Source organism: Tamandua tetradactyla, chromosome 3 (genome assembly GCF_023851605.1).
Source record: "Tamandua tetradactyla isolate mTamTet1 chromosome 3, mTamTet1.pri, whole genome shotgun sequence".
NCBI classification, from domain to species: domain Eukaryota; kingdom Metazoa; phylum Chordata; class Mammalia; order Pilosa; family Myrmecophagidae; genus Tamandua; species Tamandua tetradactyla.
Window position 1 is genome coordinate 178,519,346 of NC_135329.1, and position 27,439 is coordinate 178,546,784.

Genomic DNA, 27,439 nt, shown 5'->3' on the forward strand with positions numbered 1-27,439 from the left:
TATAGTTGTTAGGGCGATTTCTTTTGCCCTCTCGTTATTTTTCAAGAGATTATTATTTTCAAGTCCAGGTTTATGTCTCAAGAACATAGATGCTAGGATAGGAACTTTATGAAATATATAGTTTTGTTGTCAGCTTGATGTATTCTTAGTTTCAGATACACCACCTCCACCACCACCTGTGGAAGAAACAGTCTTTGATGAATCTCCCCCTCCCCCCCCCTCCTCCAGAAGATTATGAAGACGAGGAAGCAGCTGTAGTTGAGTATAGTGATCCTTATGCTGAAGAGGACCCTCCGTGGGCTCCAAGGTCTTACTTGGAAAAGGGTAAGTTCCAGAGAGCTAACTTGAGAGATACATAGAAATGAAATCTGCTGGTACAAAAGAGAATCTTGTTTATCTTTTCCTAAAAATTTTTTTATTTATATTATCTGTACACTCTTACTAATTTAGTTTTCATGGTTCATATGATTTTGAAAGTCACACTAGTAAAATTCTCTGAACATTTTTTTTTTTTTTTAAAGGAAAGACAGAGAGAAGGAAGGAAGGATAGAAGGAAGGAAGGAAGGAAGAAAGGGAAACATTTTTAAACATTTTCTTGTTTTATTGTATTCTGTTTCTCCGTTTTTGTTACATGGGCTGGGGCCGGGAATCGAACCGAGGTCCTCCGGCATAGCAGGCAAGCACTTTGCCCGCTGAGCCACCGCGGCCCACCCAATTCTCTGAACATTTGACTAATTTTTTATTGATAGTTATCTATTCTTCCTATTGAACTTGCTTTTTTAACTTTTATTGTGAAATATAGCATATACAAAAAAGCATGAGCATGTTTTTTATGAATGGTTTCTATAAGACAAAATCACAAAAGAGGGCTTTTCTCTTTCCTTTGGAATGCTTTAGTAAGAGGATTATTTTTCTGTATTTTTAGATTGTTAATTATTCCTACCCCCATGGTTTTTTTTTCAACTTTTTTTGTTTTATAATATAACATATATACAAAGCAAAGAAAGAAAAAAGCAATAGTTTTCAAAGAACTCTTCAAAAAGTAGTGAACAGGACAGATCCCAGAGTTTTTCATGGGCTACCATACCATCATCTCAGATTTTTCTTTCAGCTACTCCAGAACATTGGAAGCTAGAAGGAATAAATATTTTTTTATCCTCACAATCGACTTTTTTCCCCTTTTTTTTGTGAAAAATAACATACATACCAAAAAAAGCGATAAATTTCAAAGCACAGCACAACAATTGTAGAAAATATTTCAGAATTGGTATAGTTACAGTTCCAGAATTTTAGGTTTTTACTTCTAGCTGCTCTGAGGTGCTAGAGACTAAAAGAAATATCGATATAATGATTCAGCAATCGTCCTCATTTTTTAAACCCTGCCTTCTTGGTATAACTCCATCATCACCTTTGATCTTTCTATCCCACTCTTTAAGGGTACTTGGGCTATGCCCATTCTAACTTTTTCATGTTGGAAAGGGCTGTCAGTAATATGGGGTAGGGAGATAGAACTAGCTGATGTTCTGGAGAGTCTGGCTCCTCTAGGTTTCAGGACTTAGCTGGTCAAGGGACCCATCTGGAGGGTGTAGGTTTCTGGAAAGTTACCCTAGTACTTGAAACCTTTGTAGAATCTCATATATTGCCCTAGGTGTTCTTTACAATTGTCCTGAATGGTTTTGGTTGGAATTTAGTAAGTTATGATAGGTAGAAATGTTTAACTGAAACTTGTATAAGAGTGACCTCTAGAGTAGCCTCTCAACTCTATTTGAACTTAGTTATGCTTCTTTTCCCCCTTATAGTCAGGATGGCATTGTTGATCCCATGGTGCCAGGGCCGGAGTCATCTCCCATACCACCAGGGAGAGTTTCACCCTGGATGTCATGTCCCACGTAGGGCCTACCCCTGCATTATTTTTGTTTGTTTTTTTGGCATGAACAGGCTCTGGGAATTGAACCCAGGTCTCCAGCGTGGCAAGCAAGAATTCTGCCATGAATCACTGTTGTACCACCCTACCCCCATGTTTTAAAACATTGTTTTGAGGCATCTTATTATCAGGGTACTTCAGCTTAAGTATTTCTATATGAAACTTTCTTCGAAAAAATGCTTTCTTAGTTCCTTTGCAAAGCAGTATTATGAATTTCTTTTAGTAGACAGCTTCTCTGAATAATGATTAGCCAACCATGATTTAATATAAGCTCCCTTATCTCCTCAGGACTAAACAGCTTAGAAAAAAATGTACTGTCTTGACAGAAATTTTCTGTTAAGGAAACTGAAGCCACTAATGTGCTGGATCTTAACTGACCACTCATTAGAATCAGTTGAGGAGCTTTTATTAATAAAATAATGGACTTCCACTTCTGGCCAAGATAGAGTAACAGTAATTACCTGTTAAGAATCTGGAAAAATTCTACAAAATAATGGTTTTTCAGACACTGGATGACAGGCAGCAGCAGATTATGACCCTGGAGAGAAGATCATCATCAATCAAAGGAAGAGCCTTTGATTGCCCTAGCTTGTTACTTAGCTGCAGTTTCCAGGCCACTGTGCAGGGCAGTAGAACCCAAACTGAGCCTAGAAATAGAGATGATAGAGATCAAAGTTTGGGAAAACCAAGGAGGAGAGAGCACTACTACACAAAGAGTGAGCTATGAAGATCTGCAGAGAGGTCCCGTTAAGCCTTTGGTGGCTTACTGATCTGTACATGTGTGTTAAGAAACTATCTGAGATTGGTGAAAGAACGACCAGAAAGGAGTAGGAAGAAAAATTCTTGTAAATAGCACAGGCCTGAGAATAGTTCCTGTTCATGAACATGCCATAATGGAGAGACCTTGTAATATTATAATACATAGGGCATTGGGAAGAGGCCTCAGAATAGTATCTCCTTAGTAATGGGGTGACATTAACTGCAGACTGAAAGTAGCTTTGGACTACCTTAACAAAAACTTAAGCGCAAACCTCAACTGATTTCAAGTAACATAACTTAGCATCAGCACAAAATCTAATGTGATTCAAAGGAATCAACAAAATCCAGTGCCCCCCAAAAGAAAATTCACAGTGTCTGACATCTAATAAAATTACTAGGCACATAAAGAAGCAGGAAAAAATATGTCTCAAAGCTAAAAGGAAAAATCAGCCAATAGAAACAGATCCAGAAATGATGAGATAATGAAATTATTAAGCAAAGATGTTGTATAGCTAATATAAACTTGTCATATATGTTCAAGTAGGTAAAGGGAAACATGAGCACAGCGTCAAGTGAAATACATGTTTAAGAATAGAGTGTGAAACCTATGTGTAATTTCTGGAGGTAAAAATATATCTGAAGAGGGCAGTGCGACAGTGGCTCAGCGGCAGAGTTCTTGCCTGCCATGCCCAAGACCTGGGTTCAATTCCCAGTGCCTCCCCATGCACAAAGGAAAAAAAAAAAAGGCAAAAATATATCTGAAGAACAAAAAAATAGTGCATTTGAAGACATGGCAATAGAAACTATCCAAAATAAGGCACAGAGAAAAAAGCCAAGGGAGTGAAGGAAAAAACCAAAAATAAAAAGATCAGTATCAGTAACCTGTAGGGCATTATCAAGTAGGCTTAACGCATGTAATTGGAATCCCCAGAAGGAAAAGTAGACGAAAAACATTTGAAGTAATAATGGCCAAAATGTTTCCAAATTTGATTTAAAAAAAAAAAAAAGAACACTATATTACCTATTGCTGCCTAGCAAATTATTCCAAAATTTAGTGGTTTAAAACAATGAATATTTATTATCTCACAGTTTCTTTGCCCAGCTTACCTGGGTCCTTTGGCTCAGGGACTATCACTTGGCTGCAAGCAAGGTATCATCTGAGGGTGCAATCATCTCAAGGCTTGTGAAGATTTCATTTCTCAGTTCATTTACATGATCATTGGCAGGATTTAGTTCTTCATGACTTGTTGAATTCATAACATGAGTTTCCATTACTGACTGTTGGCCAGAGGATGCCTTCAGGACTTTGACAAATAGGTATCTCCATAGGGCAACTTACCATATGACAGCTTGCTTCATCAGGGTGAGCAAGTGAGAAGAGCCAGAAAGAGAACACAGACTAGATAGAAATCACCTATTTTTGTCACCTAATCCTCGAAGTAGTATCCGTTCAGTTTTGCCATACACTGTTCATTAAAAGCAAGGTACAGACATGAACAGACATTTGCACACCAATGTTCATAGCAACATTATTCACAGTTGCCATAGAAGATGGAAGCAACCAAGTGTCCATCAGCTGGTGAATGGATAAACAAAATGTGGTATATATATACAGTGGAATGTTATTCAGCTGTAAGAAAGAATGCAGTTCTAATTCATGCAACTACATGGATGAACCTGGAGGACATTATGTTGAGTGTAATAAGCCAGACATAAAAGGACAAATGTGGTATGATCTCACTAATGTGCACTAAATGTAATGAGCAAACTTATGAAATTCATATCTAGAATATAGGTTACCAGGAGATAAAATGAGGATAGAGATTGGGGAGCTGATGTGTAATTTATGCAGATTTTTTTAATGTTGATTGGAAATGTTTGGAAATGGATAGAGGTGATGATAGCACATTATCGTGTGTATATAACAGTGCTGAATTGTGTGTGGTTGAAAGGGGAAGTTTGGAGTCGTGTATGTGACTAGAAGGAAAACTAGAGGATGAAATATGGGACTGTATAACATAGTGAACCCTGTTGTGGATGATGACAGTGGTTAACAGTACAAATACAAGAATGTTCTTCCATGAATTAGAACAAAGTATGTCACAATTTTAAGATATTTGTAGTAGAATGGTATTTGGGAGAAAAAATGCACCTAATGCAAACTGTAGACAGTAGTTAGCAGTAATATCTTAATGTTCTTGCATCAGTTTTAACAAAAGTACCCCACTGAAGCTAAGTGTCATTAATAGAAAGGTGTTCTAGTTTGCTAGCTGCTGGAATACAATATACCACAAACAGAATGGCTTTTAAAAAAGAGAATTTAATAAATTACAAGTTTATAGTTCTAAGGCCACAAAAATGTCCCAATTAAAGCAAGCCTATAGAAGGCATCCAGGGAAAGATAACCTTAATTCAAGAAGGCCAATGAAGTTCAGGGTTTCTCTCTCAAGTGAGAAGGCACATGGAACATGGTCAGGGTTTCTCTTTCTGGAAAGACACATGGCAAACACGGTGTCATCTGCTAGATTTCTCTCCTGGCTTCCTATTTCAGGAAGCTACCCAGGAGATGTTTTCCTTCTTCATCTCCAAAGTTTGCTAGCTGGTAGACTATCTGCTTCTTGTAACTATGTCTTTCTACGGTGTTCTCTAAAATACTTCTTCTTTTATAGGATTCCAGTTAACTAATTAAGACCCACCTGGAATGGGTGGAGACAAATCTCCATGGTGATAATCTAATCAGGTTCCCAACACATAGTGCTAAATAAGGTTTAAAAGAAATGGTTGCTCCCACAAGATTGGATTAGGATTAAAGCATGACTTTTCTAGGGTACATAAGTCCTTTCAAACAAGTGCAAAGCGTATAAAGGTCGTGGGTTTTGTTTTGTTTTGTTTTGGAGCTATGAAATTTTTCAGAAATGTATTGTGGCAATGTGAACCCATCTCTGTGCTTGTACTGAGAGCCATTAATTGTACACTTTGGATGGGCTGTATGGTATGCTAATAAAATCATGTTTTTAAAAAAAAAGCAAGCCAATAGCTTGCACTCAGGGGGCATACATTATACAGGAGCTTGAATATCATGAGGCAGAGATCATTGAGACCATTTTAGAATCTGCATGCCACACAAACTATAAACACAGAGATCAAAGAAGTTCATTGAAGCCCAATTAGAAGAAACATAAAGAAAACTATGCCAGGGAATATCACAATCAAATTGTTAAGAAGCAGTGTGATAAAAGAAAGAAATAACTTTCATCTCTATTTCAGCCAGCCAGCCTCTCCTGAGGAATTCGTCAGAGACCTCCATTGGAGTTGCCACTTTGTGGCTTGCCCTATGAAATTCAGATTCATGCATCCCCACAGTTGCCAAAGAGCTTGTATCCTAGGAAATTACTTCATATTGTTGTAGAAAAGTAGTACATTCTGGCTGGCTGTATGTGCTGGAGAGGAGGAGTGAAGAAGAGGACCAGAGAGGGGTGCCTTCAATGTTTTAAGTCAAAGAAATGTCTTATGATAGACTAGACTTCAGGGACCATTGAGAGAAGCTTTGTTTGAAGTAGCTGAGGTCCTGCATAAGGATGGTTCTGTCCGGTTCTAGGAGAAGAGTGTTAAAATCCTTTCCTGGGGAGGAGGTCCAAGATGACAGCTTATTGAGGTGTGGAATTTAGTTCATCCTCCAAAGCAGCTAGTAAAGAGCCAGAAACAGCACAGAACAACTGCTGGGGCCACAACAGTGACTGATACACCAGTCTGGACAAGCTGGACCAGCTGCGATCCCACCTAGAACCGTGAATCCCCCAAGCTGCAGAGACCGGCAAACTTCACCCACAGGCTGCTTCCCAGAGCGGAAAGGAAAGAGACTTTACTAACAGCAAGGGGCTGAGCTTAGTCAATTAACAAATTCTTAAAACTTAAAGTAACCCCCCTAGCTCAGCTGAACCTCTAGTAAAAGCTAAGGTTGCTGGTTTTTGCCCCGGCACAGAGGGGGCAGGGCTGATGGAAAAAGAAAAAGGAAAAAAAAAAAAAAACACAGAGGTTTTCCCAGATTGAACAGCACAAAATATTTGAAAAGGTCTGGGCCCTGAAGGAAGGGGCACATAGGACCTGGAGATACATATTGCAACCTTCCAACTTAAGCTCTTGATTGGCAAACCTGAGGAATGGGGTGGGGGTGGGGGTCTTGCTCTGAAAAGGATTTTTTTTCTTTTCTTTTTCCTGGCTGTGTTTCTACAGTTTGACTGCTCTTTGCATACACCTGCAAGGTTTCTCAGGCTCCAATTGCCCTAGGCAAGAGTGGAATTAAGCTTGTCTGAGAGACAATGAGGCTGGTCAGGAAAAAGGAAGTAATCCTGGGAGGCTGCGTCTTCCCCAGGAGAGGGGTAGGGCCCAGCTCAGGTGGAATCCCTCCCTCAAGGAATTCACACCTCAGGGTCTAGAAAACTGAAGTGATTAAAGCCAGACTACACCCTCTCTTCTGTCTTGACCACACCCCAGCAGGGAGAGTCTTCTGAAGTTAAAGGTATTGGTCAGTTTATGAGGGACCCAAGACAGACAAGCAGCACATACTGGGCAGGATAGGAAAAACATACAACCTAGAGGCTTCATAGGAAAGTCTTTCAACCTGCTGGGTCTCATCCTCAGGGAAAACTGATGCAGGTGACTCTTTCCTCCTGAGAGGAGGCCAGTCTGGTCTGAAACAAATCAGTCTGGGGTCTATAATACCTAAGTAGACCCTCCTAAGGAAGGAAAAAAGGCACCATATGGGCAGGGCAAGAAACAAGAATACAAGAACTGAAAAATTCTGATCTGTTAAACAAAACCTAAGCTAGAGGTCTAGGATAAGCTGAACTGAATGTCAAAGAACAACAAAGTCATCGAGCAAGAAAATCCTTGGCAAAAAAGTGAAAAAAAATCTCCAGAATGAATTAAGGAAATTAAATGTCTAGATGCCAGCAAAAAATAATGAATCATACTAGGAAAACTGAAGATATGGCCTAGTCAAAGGTACAAATCAACAGTTCAAATGAGATACAGGAGTTGAAACAGTTAATTTAGGATGTTCAAACAGACATGGAAAATCATATAAAAAATCAAACCAATGAACTGAGGGAGAATATAAAGAAGGCAAGGAATGAATAAAAAGAAGAAATTGAAAGTCTAGAAAAACAAACCACAGAATTTATGGGAATAAAAGGCACAGTAGAAGAGATGAAAAAAAAAAAAAAGGAAACCTACAATGTTAGATTTCAAGAGGCAGAAGACAGGACTAGTGAACTGGAGGATGGGACATCTGAAATCCAAAAAACAGAAGAAAATATAGGGAAAAAAATGGAAAAATATGAGCAGGGACTTAGGGAATCAAGTGACCACATGAAGTGCACGAATATACATGTTGTGGAAAAGAAGAGAAGGGAAAAGGAGGAGAAAAACTAACGGAGGAAATTATCACTGAAAATTCCCCAATGAAAGACTTAAAATTAGAGATCCAAGAAGTGTAGCGTACCCCAAAGAGAATAGATCCAAAAAGACATACTCCAAGACACTTACTAATCAGACTGTCAGATGTCAAAGAGAAAGAGAATTTTGAAAGCAGCAAGAGAAAAGGAATGCATCACATACAAAGGAAGCCCAATAAGACTATGTGTAGATTTCTCAGTAGAAGCCATGGAGGCTAGAAGAAAGTGGTATGATATATTTAAGATTCTAAAAGAGAAAATCTGCCAAGCAAGAATTCTATATTCAGCAAAATTGTCCTTTAAAAATGAGGGGGAAATTAAAACATTTTCAGACAAAAATCACTGAGAGAATTTGTGACCAAGAGACCAGCTCTGCAAGAAATACTAACGGGAGCATTTGAGACAAATAGGAAAAGACAGGAGAGAGAGGTGTGGAGAAGAATGTAGAAATGAAGGCTATTATTAGAGGTAAAAAGAGGAAAAATTAGATATGACATATAAAATACAAAAGGCAAAATGGCAGAAGATAATACTGCCCTTACAGAAATAACACTAAATATTTATGAATTAAAGTCCCCAATCACAAGACATAGACTGGCAAAATGGATTAAAAAACAAGACCCATCTATATGCTGTCTACAGGAGATGCATCTTAAACCCAAGGATGAACATAGGTTGAAAGTGAAAGGTTGGGAAAAGATATTTCATGCAAGCAATAATCAGAAAAGAGCAGGAGTAGCTATACTAATATCCAACAAATGAGGCTTCAAATGTAAAACAATTAAAAGAAGGACACTATGTATTAATAAAAGGAACTATTCAACAAGAAGACAAAACAATCATAAATATTTATGCATCAAGCCAGAGTGCTCCAAAATAAATGATGCAAACACTGAAAACACTGAAAAGAGAAATAGACACATCTACTGTAAGAGGTGGAGACTTCGATTCCCCACTCTCATCAATGGACAGAACATCTAGACAGAGGATCAATAAAGAAACAGAGAATTTGAGTAATGCAATAAATGAACTTAACAGACATTTATAGAACATTACACCCCACAACAGCAGGATACACCTTTTTCTCAAGTGCTTATGGATCATTCTCAAGGATAGACCATATGCTGGGTCACAGAGCAAGTCTCAGTAAATTTAAAAAGATTGAAATTGTACAGACACACTTTCCTCAATCATAAAAGAATGAAACTGGAACTCATTCCAGCTGGCAGAGGGTCAGAAAATTCACAAATATATGGAGGCTCAACAACCCACTCTTAAACAACCAATGTGTCATGGAAGAAATTACAAGAGAAATCAGTAAATATCTCAAGGCAAATGAAAATGAAAACACAACATATCAAAATTTATGGGATGTAGCAAACGCAGTGCTAGGAGGAAAATTTATTGCCCTAAATGCCTATATCAAAAAAGAAGAAAGATCAAAAATCGAGGAATTAACTGTCCACTTGGAAGAACTAGAGAAAGAACAGCAAGCTAACCCCAAAGCAAGCAAATGGAAAGAAATAATGAAGATTAGAGCAGAAATAAATGAAATTGAGAACATGAAAACAATCGAGAAAATCAACAAAACCAGAAATTGGTTTTATGAGAAAATCAATAAGATTGAGGGACCCTTAGCAAGGTTGACAAAAAGAAGAGAGAGAATGCAACTAAATAAAATCAGAAATGGAAGGAGTCATAACCGCTGACCCCACAGAAATGAAGGTGTTAATGAGAGGATACTGTGAACAACTTTATCTAATAAACTAGACAATGTACATGAAATGGAGAACTTCCTAGAAAGGTATGAACAACCAACATTGAATAGACAACCTCAACAAACCAATCACAAGTAAAGAAATTGAATTAGTCATTAAGAAGTTCCCAGAAAATAAAAGTCCTTGACCAGATGGCTTCACATGTGAATTCTATGAAACATTCAAGAAAGAATTAGTACCAATCCTGCTTAAACTCTTAAAAAAGATTGAAGAGGGAAGGCTACCTAACTCATTCTATGAAGCCAACATCACCCTCATACCAAGCCAGACAAAGATACTACAAGAAAAGAAAATTACAGACCAATCTCTGTAATGAATATAGATGCAAAAATCCTCAACAAAATTCTTGCAAATTGAATCCAGCAGCACATTAAAAGAATTATACACTATGAACAAGTAGGATTCATCCCAGGTATGCAAGGATGGTTCAACATAAGAAAATCAATTAATGTCATACACCATATCAACAAGTCAAAGCAGAAAAACCAAATGATTATCTCAATTGATGCAGAAAAGGCATTTGACAAAATTCATCATCTTTCTTGTTGAAAACAGTTCAAAAGATAGAATAGAAGGGGACTTCCTCAACATGATAAAGGGAATATATGAAAAACCCACAGCTAACATCATCCTCAATGGGGAAAAACAGAAAACTTTCCTCCTAAGATCAGGAACAAGACAAGGATGTCCAATCACCATTGTTATTCAACATTGTTTTGGAAGTTCTAGCCAGAGTGATTAAACTAGGAAAAAAAAAAAAATACAAGGTATCAAAATTGGAAAGGAAGAAGTTAAACTCTCACTGTTTGCAGATGATATGATACTATATGTCAAAAATCCCAAAAAATCTACAGCAAAACTGCTAGAGCTAATAAATGAGTTCAGCAAAATGGCAGGCAACAAGATCAACACTCAGAAATCTACAGTTTCTGTGCAGTAGTAATGAGTAATCTGAGGAGGAAGTCAAGAAAAAAATTCCATTTACAATTGCAACCAAAAGAATAAAATATTTTGGAATAAATTTAAGTATACAAAAGACTTATACAAAGAAAACTATAAGAAATTGCTGAAAGAAATCACAGAAGACCTAAATAAATGGAAGGGCTACTATGTTCATGGATTGGAAGACTAAATATAGTTAAGATGCCAATTCTACCTAAATTGATTCATAGATTCAATGCAATACCAATTAAAATCCCAAAATCTTACTTTTCAGAAATAGAAAAACCACTAACCAAATCTATCTGGAAGGGCAGTGTGCCCCGAATAGCTAAAAATATCCTGAGAAAGAAAAATTAAGTCAGAGGTCTCATGCTACCTGACTTTAAGGTGTATTACAAAGCTACAGTGGTCAAAACAACATGAAACTGGCATAAAGATCAATATACTGACCAGTGGGATCGAATAGAGTGTTCAGATATAGATCCTCTCATCTATGGCCAGTTGATCTTTGGTAAGACAGTCAAGTCAACTCACTGGGACAGAACAGTCTCTTCAATAAATGGTGCCTAGAGTACTGGATATCCACATGCAAAAGAATGAAAGAGGATCCATATCTCACACCCTATACAAAAATTAACTCAAAATGAATCAAAGACCTAAACGTTAGATCTAAGACTATAAAACTTTTAGAGAAAAATGTAGGGAAATATATAAATCTTATGCTAGGAGGTGGTTTCCTAGACCTTACACCCAAAGCACGATCATTGAAGAAGGAAATCAATAAATGGGAACTCTTCAAAATTAAACACTTTTGTACATCAAAGACCTTCATCAAGAAAGTAAAAAAACAGCCTACACAGTGGGAGACAATATTTGGAAATGATATATCAGATAAAGGTCTAGTATCCAGCATATATAAAGAGATTGTCCAACTCAACAACAAAAAGACAGACAACCCAATTACAAAATGGGCAAAAGACATGAACAGACAGTTCTCAAAAGAGGAAATACAAATTGCCAAAAGGCACATGTAAAGATGCTCAACTTCCCTGACTATTAGGGAAATGCAAATCAAAACCACAATGAGATATCATCTCACACCCACCAGATTGGCCATTATCAATAAAATAGAAAACGACAAGTGCTGGAGAGGATGTGGAAAAAGAGGTACATTTATCCACTGTTGGTGGGAATGTCAAATAACTGCTGCAGAAGGCAGTTTGGCGGTTCCTCGGGAAGCTAAGCATAGAATTGCCATATGATCCAGCAATACCATTGCTAGGCATCTATTCAGAGGACATGAGGGCAAGGACACAAACGGACATTTGCACACCAATGTTTATAGCAGCATTATTTACAAATGCCAAGAGAGAGAATCAGCCCAAATGTCCATCAACAGATGAGAGTGGCTAAACAAGCTGTGCTATATACATATGATGGAATATTATGCAGCTGTAAGACAATGAAGTCATAAAGTACATAACAACATGGATGGACCTTGAGGACATTATGCTGAGTGAAATTAGCCAGAAACAAAAGGACAAATACTGTATGGTCTCACTAATATAAATAACATTAATAAATGAACTTGGAGAATTTCAGTAAAGAACAGAGGCCATCAAGAGATAGAGATAGGGAAGATTTTGGGTAATTGGGGTAGAAGGGATACAGATTATGCAATAGGACTGATTATGAAAGTTGAGAAATGGATAGCACAACACTACCCAGTTGTAGCACAATAATGTAAGTACACTGAATCAAGCTGAACATGAGAATAATAGAGGGAGGAGGCCTAGGGAAATGAAGGAAAGCAGAAGGAAAGATAGACAATAAAGACTGAGATGGTATAATCTAGGAATGCCTAGAGTGTACAGTGATAGTGACTAAATGTACAAATTAAAAAATGTTTTTACATGAGGAAAAACAAAGGAACATCAATATTGCAGGGTGCTGAAAATAGATGGTAATTTGTTTTTTAAAACTTTTACTTATGTGTGAGACTAAAGAAAAAAAATATTTATGTGGTACAAAATTTATATTTTGACTAGTGCATTTCCTAATATCACTTATATGGACAGTTTAACACCGTAAGTATGTAGAACCTTGATTAGAGTAGGAGATTTTGTGTATTTGTCCAGAGTGATGTCCTGATAAATCCCAGGGTGATTTGAACAGTGAATAAAAAAGTAATGGGGGAATGGCGAGAAAGGGGGCAGATTTGGCTTCCCCATTTGGAGAATTCCTGATGTTCTCGCAGGCAGTGGGGACAACCAAGTCAGTGGACTGAGCCCTCACAATTGGGTTTGTTCATGTGAGGCTTGTCCCCACAAAGGCTAGACTAAGCCTACTTAAAATTAGGCCTAAGGGGTAGTCATTGGTGGTGCAGTGGCAGAGAAGCCTGCCATGCCAGAGACCCGGTTTCGATTCCCGGGGCCATGCAAAAAAAAAAATTAGACCTAATAGTCACCCCCAGAGAATCTCTTTCATTGCTCAGATGTGGCCTGTCTCTCCAGCATGGCAAGCAAACTCACCACCCTCCCCCTCTCTTCAGGGGACATGACTCCCAGGGGTGTGACCTCTTTGGCAACATGGGACAGAAATCCAAGAATGAGTTGGGACTCAGCAACAAGGGATTGAGAAAATCTTCTCAACCAAAATGAGGAAGAGAGAAATGAGAGAAAATAAAGTGGCAGTGGCTGAGATATTTCAAACAGAATCGAGAGGTTATCCTTGGAGGTTATTCTTACACATTTTATAGATATCCCCTTTTTGGTTGGGGTGTATTGGAAAGGCTGGAGGGAAGTGCTGGAAACTGTGGAGTTGGGTTCCAGTGGCCATGTTTCTTAAAGATGAATGTATAATGATATAGCTTTCACATTGTGACTGTGATTGTGAAAACCTTGTGTCTGATGCTCCTTTTACCTATGATATTGACAGATGAGTTAAAAATATAGATTAAAAATAAATATATAATAAGAACAATAAAAGAAACATTTGACATTTGGAAATTTAAAAATTTATGGAATATTTGAGTATATTCAGGAATCGTTAGTATTTTACATGTTTGATAATCATATTATGTTATGCTTTTTTAAGAAAGCATCCTTATCTTTAAGATATACATAGTAAAATATTAACAGAGAAAAAAATCCTTTCCTGGCAAGCCACAACTCCAGCATTAGGCAATACAAAATGTGCTGAAATGTTAAACTCCAGCAAGACTATTCCAAGAGCAATTATGCAAGAAAAAGAAATAAAGGGCATCCAAATTGGAAAGAAAGAAGTGAACCTTCCCTCTGTGGTAGTTAGAGTCAGTTATCAACTTGGCCAGGTGAAGGCATCTAGTTCTGTTGCTGTGTACATGAGCCAATGGTACGTGAACCTCTTCTGTTGCTGATTACATCTGCAGTTAGGTAGGAGGTGTGCCTGCTATAATGAATGACGTTTGACTTAATAGGCTGGTGCTTAAATGAGAGAGCTCAGTGTAGCACAGCCCAAGCAGCTCAGCATACCTCATCTCAGCTCTTGCAGCTCAGCCCAGGCCTTTGGAGATGCAGAAAGGAATCACTCTGGGGAAAGTTGTTGGAACCCAGAGGCCTGGAGAGAAGGCCAGCAGAGACGGGTAAGAAAGAACCTCAGTTGAAAGTTAGCTGCCTTTCCTCTGAAGAACTAACAAAATAAATCCCCTTTTATTAAAAGCCAGTCCTTCTCTGGTGTGTTGCATTCTAACAGCTAGCAAACTAGAACACCCTCTTTTCAGATGACATGATCCTGTATACAGAAAACCCTGAAAAAGCCACAGCAGAACTTCTGGAATGAATTCCATAAAGTGGTAGGGTAAAAGATCACTACCCCCAAATCAGTAATATTTCACTAGTATTGAACAATTTGAAGAAATCAAGAAAAAATTCATTTACAATAGCAACTAGAAGAATCAAATGTACAGGAATAAATATAACCAAGGATATAAAGGACTTGTACACTGAAAACTATAAGAATATTGATAAATCAAGACCTAAATAAATGGAAAGACATTCAGTTTTCATGGATTAAATATTGTTAAGATGTCAATTCTTACTAAAGGGATTTACCAATTCAGTGCAATCCCAAACAAAATTGCAACATCCTTCCTTGCAGGAATGAATAACCAAAGCCATCTTGAAAAAGAGAAATAAAGTTGGCAGACTCACACTTTTTGATCTTATAATGTTTTACACAGTCACACTAATTAAAACAAAATGATTCTGGTACCAGGACAGACAAATAGAGTAATGGAATTTAACTGAGAAGTCAGAAATCAACACTTATGTTTATGGCCAACTGATCTTTTAGAAGAGTGCCAGGTTGTACAGTTGGGAAAGGTGTTTCTTCCACAAATGGTTCTGAGAAAACTGGATGTCCATAAGGAAAAGAAAGACGATAGACCTCTACCTCACATCATATACAAAAACAAACACAAAATGGATCAAAAACTTAAATATAGAACCAGAACTATAAAACTCCTAAGAGAAAACATAGGGAAGCATCTTCAGGACCTTGTGTTAAGTAACAGTTTCTTAGACTTTACATCAGAACACAAGCAACAAAGGAAAAAATAGGTAAATGGGATTTCATCAAAATTAAAAACATTGGTACTTCAAGGACTTTACCATGAAAGTAATATGACCTACAGAATGAAAGAAAATATTTGGAAGCCATATATCCAATAAGGGTTTAATATGCAGATTATGTAAAGAAATCCTATAACACAGCCACAAAAAGCAACCGCTCAATTAAAAATGGGCAAATGAACTAGATAGACATCTCTCCAAAGAAGATATACAAATAGCCAAACGGCACATGAAGTATTTTAAAACTTCAACTTCTTTGTAAGACTACAGGGAGAGATGTTTATTTGGTTCAGAATTTATATTTGGGCTAGTTCATTTCCTAATTTAACTTGAATGGTCAGTTTAGATTGAACACCATAAGTATGTAGAATCTTGAATAGGGCATGAGATTTTCTTGATTTGTCCAGTGATTTGGACAGTGAATAATAAAGAAGTATTTGCAAAGTTGTCTTGGGTGAATAGGGAGAAAGGGGGAAATATTCAACTTCCCCGTTTGGAGAATTTCTGATACTCTTGAAAGCAGTGGGGGCAACCAAGTCAATAGGCCGAGCCCTCTATCTTGGGGATTGCCCTTATGAAACTTATTCCTGCAAAGGATAGGCTAAGCTTACTTAAAATTAGGCCTAAGTGTCACCCCAGCGAATCTTTTTGTTGCTCAGATGTCTCCTCTCTAAGCCAACATGGCAAGTGAACTCATTGCCCTTCTGTGCTATGTGGGACATGACTCCCAGGGGTGTTAATTTATTTCCCTGGCAACACGGGACAGAAATGCTGGGGTGAGCTGGGACCTGGCATCTTCTTCTTGACTAAAAGGGGAAGAGAGAAATGAGACTATTAAGTGTCAGTGGCTGAGAGATTTCAAACAGAGTCAAGAGGTTATCCTGGAGTTTATTCTTAGGCTAAAAAGACATCCCTTTTTAGCTTATGGTATATTGGAGTGGCTAGAGGCAAATCCCTGAAACTGTAAAGCTGTGTTCCAGTAGCCTTGAGTCTTGAGGATGATTGTATAATGATACAGCTTTACAATGTGATTGTGTGATTGGGAAAACCTCGTGTCTGTTGCTCCTTTTATATATGCTACGGACAGATGATAAAAAAAATATGGATAAAAAATAAGTAATACAGGGGACAAAGGTTAAAATAAATTGGATAGATGGAAATACTAGTGGTCAATGAGAGGGAGTGGTAAGGGATATGGAATGTATGCATTTTTTCTTTTTTCTTTTTCTGGAGTGATGCAAATGTTCAAAAAAGTGATCATCGTGATGAATACAGAACTATGTGATGATATTGTGAGCATTTAATTGTACACCATGCGTGGAATGTTTGTATGATAGGAATGTTTGTATGTTAGGAATGTTTGTATGTTAAGTTTATTGTTAAAAATATTTTAAAAAATTTTTTAAAGCACATGAAAAGATGCTCAACATCACTATCCATAAGAGAAATGGAAATAAAAACCATAGCGAGATACCATTTCAGACTCACTAGAGTCACTACTATTACAAAAATAGAAAATTTCTAGTATTGGAGAGGATATGGAGACAAAAAGTGCTCTCCTTTCACTGTTGGTAGGAGTGTAAAATAGTGCAGCCACCATGGAAGACAGTTTGGTGACTCCTTAGAAAGGTAAATATAGAATTACCATATAACCTGGCAATCCCACTTTTAGGTGTATGCCCAAAATAATTGAATGCAGGGACTCAAACAGATATCTGTGCACCAGTGTTCCTAGTGGCATTATTCACAGTTGGCCAAAGATGGAAGCAACCCCAGTGTCTATCAGCTGAAGAATGAATAAACAAAATGTAGTATCATGCAAATAATAGCATATTATTCAGCACTAAAGAGAAATGAAGTCCTGATACATGCGACAACATGGGTGACCTTGAAGACATCATGTTGAGTGAAATAACCTAGTCACAAAAGGACAAACATTATATGATCTCACTGATATGAAATAATCAGAATAAGCAAACTTACAGAGTCGGAATCTAGAATATAGTTTACCAGAGGCAGTTTTGTGGGTGGAGTTAATGTTTGAATTGAGCAGAGTTTCTGTTTGGGATGATGGAGGGATTTTGGTAAAGCGAGTGTGGGGATGGTGGATGACATTGCGAACATGATTGATGGCACTGAAATGTGTATATGAATGTGATTAAAAGGGAAGTTTGAGGTTGTATGTATTTTACTAGAATAAAATCTAAAAAAAAAATACAAAGAACTGTACAATACAAACAGTTGAACCCTAAAGTACACCGTGGACTATAGTTAATATTACAATAATTAAAATGTTCTTTCATTGATTGCCAGAAATGTATGAGGCTATGGCAAGGTGTTAATACAATATGGTATGTTTTATACATGATTTTTCTGTAAACCTACAACTTCTCTAATAAAACTTTTTAAAAAGAGAAAGAAATTAAGGAAATTGTTTTAAAAAGAGAGAGAAATTAAGGAAACTTTTTTGTAGTTTGAAACCTTTCCACTGAAGGAAAAACTTCACTGGGAGTAAAAAAGAAAAGAAAACTTCACCGATGGCACTGAAAGTTCTATCAAACGTTAAAGGAAGAAATAATGCCAATGCTATACAACCTTTTCCAGAAAGTAGAAGTAGAGGGGACCCTTCCCAACTCATATTATATGGCCAGCATTAACATAATGTCAAAATTCACAAAAACATTTTATAAGAAGAGAAAACTACAGATTAGACACAATAATTCTTAAGATTTTTACAACTCAAATCCTGCAGTTTATAAAAACAGCATATTATGAGCAAGTGGGGTTTATTCTGGGAATGCGAGGTTGATTTAACATTTGAAAATCAATCAGTATGATTCACCATCTTAAAGGAGAAAATGGTCATCTCAGTTGATGCAGAAAAAGTACTTGATGGTATTGCAACACCCATTCATGATAAAATTGCAAGTTATCTAGTGAGAGAAGGGAATGTCTTTGACCTGATAAAGGGTATCTGTGAAAAATCAATTGCTAACATTATACTTAACTATGAAAGACTGGATATTACCCCCTAAGATCAGGAACAAGCCAAGGATGCCTGCTTTCCTCTTTCCTACCTAAAGTTGTTTTGGAGGTCTTTAGCCAGTGCAATAAGGCAAGAAAAAGAAGTAAAAGCATATGAGTTGGAAAGGAAGAAGTAAAACTGTTTTCATTTGCAGAACATGATGTTATATATAGAAAATCCTGTGGAATCTAGAAAAGAACTAGTAGAAATAAAAAGCTTAGCTGGATTGCAGACTTCAAAGTCAATATACAAGTTTAATTTTATTTTTATGTACTAGCATCAAAAATTGGAAACAAAATCTTTTGCAATAGTATCAAAGATATATACACTTAGGGATAAATTTAACAAAAATATGCAGACCTGTACAATCAAACTGAAACTTTGTTTTCTAGCATTATTTTCATAGAAACAATATCCCCAATATATTCTAATATGTCTCTTAATATTGTTTACATTAATTAGTTTTAAAAACTATGCAGTGTCAAGGTTAACTTTGTTCCACCTCTGGTCAATTTATATATAAATTCCAAATTATTTTAATAAGGTTTTATCGACTTAAACTCTTCAATTAAATAAAATCTGAGTTCACAATGTGATTTCATAGAAAGAGTATATTGCAGTGTTAAGTATTATTAACATTTTGACTTTCCACAGCTTTGCTAGTTCAGTGAACTTAATTGGTAGGTGTGGTTGTTAATGCACTACAGTATTTAGTGGTAATTCTTTTTAGCTCACCTCAGTCACTCTGTGACATTCTCGTTGTGCACTTTTTGCATTGTTATTTTAGCATCATCTTGTTTTTCTCTGTGTCTATTTCAGTTATATTTATTATTGTCTCAATAGGGGAGTAATATAGGACACAGATTTATTTTGAAGTTTCCAAAATGCTATGGTGCTAGGGATACACAAGGATGAATCAGCATTGGATCCTGCCTTCCAGGAGTGTGGAGGCATTTCATGTTTAGATTGTCATCCCTTGTTTCAACTTCACTTGTTTTATGACAAAAGATAATTGAGTCATTTACTGATCATCTGCCACCATTGTATGCCACCATTATTCTTTGTTCATATTTAACATTGTAGTATATTTCATATAAAGTTATATTAAAATAAAAAAAATGTGTAAGTTAAGTTTTTTTCAGTTACTGACCTTCATAAAATCTTTTAGAGAGGAGACCATCGACTGAATTGCAAAATTTGAGCAGTATATTTTGAAATTTTGAATGTATTTTTACTTTAACATCAGTGTTGCGAAAAACAATGTGTAGGCACCAGTAATCCTTCTGGTTCACTAATAACTGTATAGAAACCAAAAGCAGCATGTTCTTTAAAAGTTTTTTTTCTTATGTGCTTTTTTTATGCTTCATATGATTTTTTTGTATATGCATGGTATATATGCAAAATTTAAAAATATTTATTAGATTTTACTCACTGTTTCCAAAAGTACTTCTGGCTAAGATCTAGACAAATTTTGTATTTCTCAACACCCACAGAAGTATTTTGAATATTGGGGAAAACAGAATAAGATATTCATATTCAGTATATACCTTATTACTTTGATAAATCTTTTGTGCTAAATCAAGTATATTTTCCTTTTGATGAATAGCCTACTTTTTCAAAGTTGATTCCTATGAAATAGATCACTGGTGTATGTCTTTTCCTGGAGTGAAAATGAACCTTTTAATAGTTCTTAAGAACATTTTTTTTTAAGATTAAAAAAAGTAGTCTTAATTTCATATAGTGATTATTGATTTTGACAAAAGAGAAAATGTTTACAGTTGTCAAAGTTTTGATCTCTGTACAATTGTAAACAGAATCCCTGGAATCACATATGATATAAATTCTATCTAATCTATACTCTACATTCTAAAGGAGAGAACACATGCACAGAGAGCTTAATAACTTTCTATTGCTGCTCAACTCCTTGGTGGTTGAAGCAGCCTTGTATTATTTCCTAAATCAAGAATGTTGTCTCTTCTCAACAAAAAATAAAACTTGAAAATATTAGGTTGATTAGAAATAGTAAGTACTCTTAAACTTCTTTAGGTGTTTGGGTGGTCATACTAAAAAAAAATACACATTCAGTACTTCCAAGGTCCCTCTAAAGTATCTTCTGGCATCCTTAATAAGTCACTATAATGAGAAGTATTCTAAGCTTAAGGGAGCCATTTAAGATTTAGTAAAGCAGGCTTGAAATGTTTTTTCTGTAACTAGGGCAAGTTGCATATCACAAGTACCTGTTGTGATTCCTTTTTGTAATTTATGTGAAGATTGAGGCTGCCAAAAAATTAAGTTATTTTATGTTTCTCAGAGCAGTGGGTAGATGGAGATTTCATTGAGTAAAATTCTGAATAGGATAAAAAAGATTCTGGATGAAGAGATTGGAACAAAAGACAATTCTTCCAAGTGGATTTGAGTAAGTTATAGAGTATCCCAAATTACCTATAACTTGAGGCAGGTGTATTACAGGGTGTTAATAATAGGGTGTTATATGTTAACATATTACATATAATGAGTTACATGTAAGAGTTAATGTAAACTAAGGTCTTAGTTATAAACTAAGGTCTATAGTAACATAGTGATATTCTTGCATTAATTGTAGCAGAGACACTACACCAAAGCTAAATGTCAATAGGGGTATTAAAGGGTATGGGATTTTTTTCTTTGGAAGAAATGAGTATGCTCTCATATTAACTGCATTAGTGAATGTATATCTATGTGATTATATGAAGAGCCACTGATTGTACACTTAAGATGGATTTTATCATGTGTGAATAAAACTGTTTAAAAAGGAAAATATGAACGGTAGACTCCCATCATTCATGCATTTAACTTGTGGGAATTCAACCAACCTCTTAAGAAAAAAAATAATGAGAGAATCCTTCAAGTATGCAGAAGATTACCATTCTACTCAATGATTAGGCGTAAGCTCCAGAATTGTGAGAAAGATTTAAATCTGCTATTCCCTTAGTTTGTGTCATTCTTACATGCCTCTCATAGTGCATCTCAATACACTAATATAATTCTAATCTTTAAAGATAATGCTTTTTAAAAATATATATATACAATATGGTGCCGAAGCCAAGCTCAACTGAAGAAATAGCCATCTTTCTTGGTTCTGGGATTGTATACCTGTCTTTAGTAAGGTACTTTCCCATGATCTGTTGAAGGGTAAGTTTGACTAAATGTGATTTTTGCTATTTGATACTCAAAATAGGACCTAATCTCCAACAAAAGTGGGGGGAAGGCGGATTTTTCATTGTATGGGACTGGATATTGGTTAGAAGAAAAACAAAACAAAACTAGTTTGGTTTGTGTTAAGAAAGTCACTGTTTGAATGTTGCAGAAGCAGGGAAAGGATGAATATACACTTTTTTTGTCCTGTCTTTCTAGGATTATTATTCTCTTTAACATTCTGGTTTTCTCTCTACCCCTAGTTGTGGCAATTTATGATTACACAAAAGACAAAGAAGATGAGCTATCCTTTCAGGAAGGAGCCATTATTTATGTCATCAAGAAGAATGACGATGGTTGGTATGAGGGAGTGATGAATGGAGTGACTGGGCTCTTTCCTGGGAATTATGTTGAGTCTATCATGCATTATTCAGAATAAAGCTCAGCAGGGCTGTGCTTCCCTCACAGAAATAGTCAGATCTTCCCAGATTGTCAGATGACCCTGAGGATTCCCCTCCAGTGAAATGAATGAAGTATACAAATGATTAAAAACTACTTATTTTTTTTTATTATCCCCCAGTATTAAAACAAAAACAAACAAAAAATCAGACTGAGTATAAATAAACAAATGGATCTTTCTGCCATAATTTGTACTATGCTGAACTGTCTGGATTAAAATAAAGTGACCATTACTGAGTATATCGAAGATATAACAACCTATCTGTGAAGTTAAAAATAAATCAGATTGATTCAGGAAAAAATCTGGGATTTTTCTCAGGAATGCTGTACACCCTTGGGATTTCCTCTTCTGCAGAATCTGTGGCATTAAATGTTCTTCCATACCTGTGCTAAGGGATTAACCTGAAGGCCCAGTGGGTACCTTAATTCCCACACTTTTTTCCACTTGTATGAAGAAGGAACCAGTATTTAAATACCATGTTTAACCATTTTTATAATTATTTCAGGTGGCTTATTTCCTCTTTATCACAATAAATTCTGCATACTCTCAGCAGCAGAGTGCACCAAACAAATTAATGCTGACCTGACTTGCATCCCTTCATGCTTCTCAGTTTTCAGATTATGAGGATGAAATGTCAGTCTCCAAACATTCCAAGGGTAGTGAACAGGTGCCCAAGTTTGATTTTAATGTGCTGTTGCATGAGACTGCCTTGTTGCTAATAGCCAGTGTACCCAGATGTGTGCAGTGTGGTAGGCTGGTTCATATGCTGAGGTGAGGGTGCAACGCTAGACACGAAGGCTCCTAAGGTTCTGAAGAGATTGAGTAATAGAAATGTTTCACTCAAAGGATCCTAAACTCTTGTCTTAGGTGTTGTTTTGATGGGTAGGATCTTGGAGGTCAGACCACCTGTTTCTGTACTCCTTTCACTAGAAAAACTTTGTTCTTTTGGGGGAAAGAATAGCAGTTATATTCTAGTTTCTTGATCTTGACAGTCACCAGGAATAAAAGACTTGCTATTGTGTTCTCTGAATGTCATTAATGACCAGTGTTAACCTGCTGCTGCGTTCTTTATTCACATTAGCTCTAGAAAAGGTATATACTCTCCCGATTTTTGTGATTGGACTCTGAAGTGGCTGCTCTTGGTAAGAGTTTGAACCTTATATCTCAGACAAATATAATAGTAGGATAAGATTAATAGGCCAAAACTTACCTGATCACACATATATATATATAACTTTGAAATCAACAGTAACAAAGTTTTTCTTTCCATCTGCACAAATACAGCTTCAAACTTAGTGGAGTTTGTAGGGCATATGACTTCACTTGTCATCAGTATATGAAAAATACTGAAAAGATCCAGGAGGGCTTGGTATACTCAGCAGGTGAACATTGTAATGATATGATAGACCAGCTCATGGCCAGTCTCTGACTTGGCCAGAATTGGGCATTGCTAGGTAATTTGTGGAAAGCACAAAGGCAATAACTCATAATATTTCAAATGTAGGTCTTGAACATAATATAGTGCAAATGATACAGGAATTTGATTGAAAGATGGGCAAGTATAGTAGTGTATGAGATCCAGATGGTGCAGTCAGAAGTTTATGTTCCATTTGTTTTATGAGCACAAAACTTCATCACACATTTAAATGGGACCCCGCTATGTATGTTCCTTTATCAAGACTTTTGTGTTTTTTGTTTTTTTTTACAGTTTTTCCCTACACATTGCAACTTAGCTACTTTGCTTTTAAGTGCTTCCAAGACAGATTTAGCTTTCATTAACTTGCCTCCAATACATATGCCACTTCACGCTTCACTGGTCATATCCCTTATTCCATTTTTCTTAAAAATAATGGCCCTCAGTTTCCTTTCGTCTTTAGCTCTTTTATAGACCCAACCTAGACTATACTTGGATAGGTTAACCTCTTCTTAGTGCTGAGTGTATAACTGGGAAAACATTTTTTAAAATTTGATGTTACCATTATTTACTTAATTTTTTGCTGAGAAAGCTTAGTGGATTAATAATGGAAAGGGTGTTTTGAAATCCAACGAATAGTCCTTACAGCTCACAGCTGTAGAAGCTGAGAACCTGTGCAAGAAGCAGCAGACCTTTGGCCAGGTCAGCAGGAAGGGAGCTTGCTTGTTGGACCCGTGCTACATTGGGGAGTACAGAAGACATGGCGACGTTTATACTGCAGGTCTGCAGCAGGGGGAATCCATGGGTCAACAGATGTTTTTCTGTATTATTTAGTACTAATATGTGTGTGGTTTTTATTTTAAAAACATTCCCTGATTCACTTTCTATATCTTTTTAATTTTGTACAGTTTTGAATTCTATAGAGTGTCTTGGAAGGATACTATGTAATGATGATGGGCCAGGCCTACAATAATTGGAGACTTTTAATGTATGTAATATTTCATAGATTGCATGCTATCTGTGAGGGTTGTATTTCCTTTATCATAAGCCCCCCCATTTATCTTTCTATAAACTATAAAAGGTCAATATTAGGAATTCCAAATGAATGCAGAAATCTTGCTACATACTATTAATGTTGTAGCAAAGGTAATCCAAGTCTAAACTCTGCTGACCAGTAAGCAACCATTTTATCAAGAAAGAGGAAATTTAATGGGAGGTTTTTCTCCTGAAGTCTTACTTTTTAACTTGTGTGTCCAGGCCTGTTTTTCCTTTAAACAAGAAAAAAGGCTGATTTTTTGTGGGGTGGGGGGCAGTATATTAATATTTGAAATTCCATGGAGATATGACTGAAAATATGCTTTCTTGTTGTCTTTTGACCTTATGGCCAACGCAATAAACAATCTTGCCAACACATCAAAATCTAGACCAGAGAGATTCGGCCTGCTGTTTTTGGAATAAAGGTATCATTTAAGATGTAGTGTTCAGTATTTTCCTTTTGGCTACTTGCTTTTCCTAGCATCTTTTAGGGTTAGGATTGGCAAGGGCTTGATACTTACTGCTGTGTTCCTAAGAAGTCACTGGGTGAGACATTTCCACTGCCCCCTTTCCTTCCTCCTCCTGCTGTTAATGTTGTATGCATCCTTACCTTGGTATCTGGAATGTAGCTGTTCTCCTTAGCACTCTTATGTTAAGAGGTTTTTCTTTTTTGGAGGCATCAAAATGATGGTAGACATTTGATGCCATCATTTTTCATTTTCTTTTAGCAGCACCCTTCCCCTTTCTACCTTAAGAACTGTTCTTTATCTTTTAAAAGAACTGTTCTTTCGTTATCTTTTATCACCCTCTTGTGGAGAGCATAGCATGTCCTGAAGGCCACACCTGTACCTTTGAAAAGTGTTTGATGGCCAGTACCTTTGAAAAGTGTTTGATGGCCAGTGCGTTAGGTGACTGGTGATTTGAATCACTTCCTGATAGGTGTAAAGGTGATAATCACTCCTCTCCCCACCACCACCATTTACTTAGACTCCTAGAAGTTTAGAGTTAGGTAAGATTCAATGTTTTGTTTCACATGAACTAGTTAATAATGGTAGGATACCCAGTGGTCTTTTCACTGCTCCACAACCATCTCAATTGAATGTGCAGTATTTTTCTTTAAAAATTAAAGCGTTCTACTTGATGTCTTCGGGAAGATACTTGAAAAGAGATATGCCATGTTTTGATAAACACCATCAGATTACTCAGACTATGTTAGTCATTTCAAAGAGTGTACTTATGTGTACCCTTATTAGTAAAAATTTTCATTTTAACCCTTCTGAAACAATACTCAGTACAAATAGTCTTCTCCATAAGGTGTATCTAGCAAAAATGTTAAATCATTTCAACATAGGCCAGGTACACAGCACAACAAATAGCCTTATTTGAGAAAGCCTTATAAAAGTTACTAAATGGAGGCATTGTGCTCAATACCTTGTTTACTTTATGCTGATCTTTCTCCCTGTTTCTTATTGAGAATCTCATAGTTCTTTAAAATAAAATTGACAAATGAAACAGTAGGGCCTAATTGTGTATAAAATGATCCTTGCTAAATATCTTGAGGCTTTTTTTTTTTTTGTAAAACAGAACAAAACAAAAGTTTATTTTCACATTAAAATGGAAGCGTCTTTTGAAACTTCAGAATTCTGTGGAAAAGCAGTTTTTAACCATACTTTTGTCCATGCACCTTTTCTTAATGAAATAGTTTACAAAAAAGAATGTAAACAGTTTGTGATCTGGCCAGTTATACTTTTAGCTCCCAGAGGAAGGGTTCATGTTGTGAATTAGTTGAGTGGAAACCATGCAGGAAAACTTCAGGGAGCAGTCTGTTGCCAGTAATGTAATTTTCTTGTGTGTGCCATTAAACCACCTCCAGATGAGTGGGGGAAACATTCACTTTTTAATTTTTTAATTGTATTTTGAATTAATTGTTGCTGTGTACTAAGAATTTGACCCAAATAAAATCCCACAATGTGTAAGTGTGTCTTGTGAATGTATTTATTATGACAAAGACCTCTTTTTCTTTCAAAGGTGGTATCTAAGTTTAAGTTTGCTGGGGAAAATCCTCAACTTACCTGTTGATCCACACCAGGGACCAGGAAGCTGCTTTTCTTTTGAGAGCTAGACTTCAAAAATGTAAAAGTTGGATGTCCTCTCTGATTATTTTTCTTCCAACAGCTTTTTTAAACACTAATGAATCATTTCCACCCCCGTTTTTGCTTTAAGCAAACCCTGGGCTTCCTACTCACTTTTCCCCCAATATGTCTAATTCTGTAAAAAACTTTGGGTGTTGACTTTTTTTTTTACTTTTTTTGTATGCTGAATGGCTGGGGTCACATTTCATTCTTTTTTTTTTCATGTGAGTATCCCATTATTGCAGCATCCGTTTGTTGAATTTTTTTTTTTTTTGGGGGGGGGGATGCACTGGAGTATTGACCAAAAAAACAAAAACAAAAACTGACAACTAGGATGCCTGTATCTGTTGGCCAAGAAACCCAGAATCTACTCAAACAACTTTCTGATGGCTTGTTTGAAAATAGCAATGAGCACAAAATTTTCTGTCTCCAGTGTAGCCAAGAATAATGCTTCGGTTTTTCCCCAATTTCCTAGTATAGCTTATTTCTTCCATGCCTTTATTTTTTGGGTGTCATTAAGTGACAGAGAAAACTGAGGGATACCCAGCTAACACGTTTTATATTTATGAATGGGAGGGATTTTAGGCATGATAGCTATCATGTCTCAAAGGTGTTCTTTTTTTTAATTGATCCCTTTGGTGTAATTCTGGAATTACACCTTTGGTTGAAATGCTCTGTGGTCCTGTGGGGAGGAGGGAAAGGAATACTGTTGGTTCCATTGTCTTGGCAG

General features: G+C 36.5%; 1 protein-coding gene across 1 annotated transcript in view; it reads left to right on the forward strand.

Moving 5' to 3' along the window:
• The window catches only part of ABI2 (abl interactor 2), a 200,066-nt gene extending 173,513 nt beyond the window's left edge, over window positions 1-26,553 (forward strand). The window contains 3 exon segments of the mRNA XM_077154784.1: window positions 150-211; window positions 213-324; window positions 21,932-26,553. Of these exon segments, the coding sequence (XP_077010899.1) occupies window positions 150-211; window positions 213-324; window positions 21,932-22,107 (350 nt within the window). The 3' untranslated portion in view covers window positions 22,108-26,553.
• Window positions 26,554-27,439: the final 886 nt, after the last annotated feature.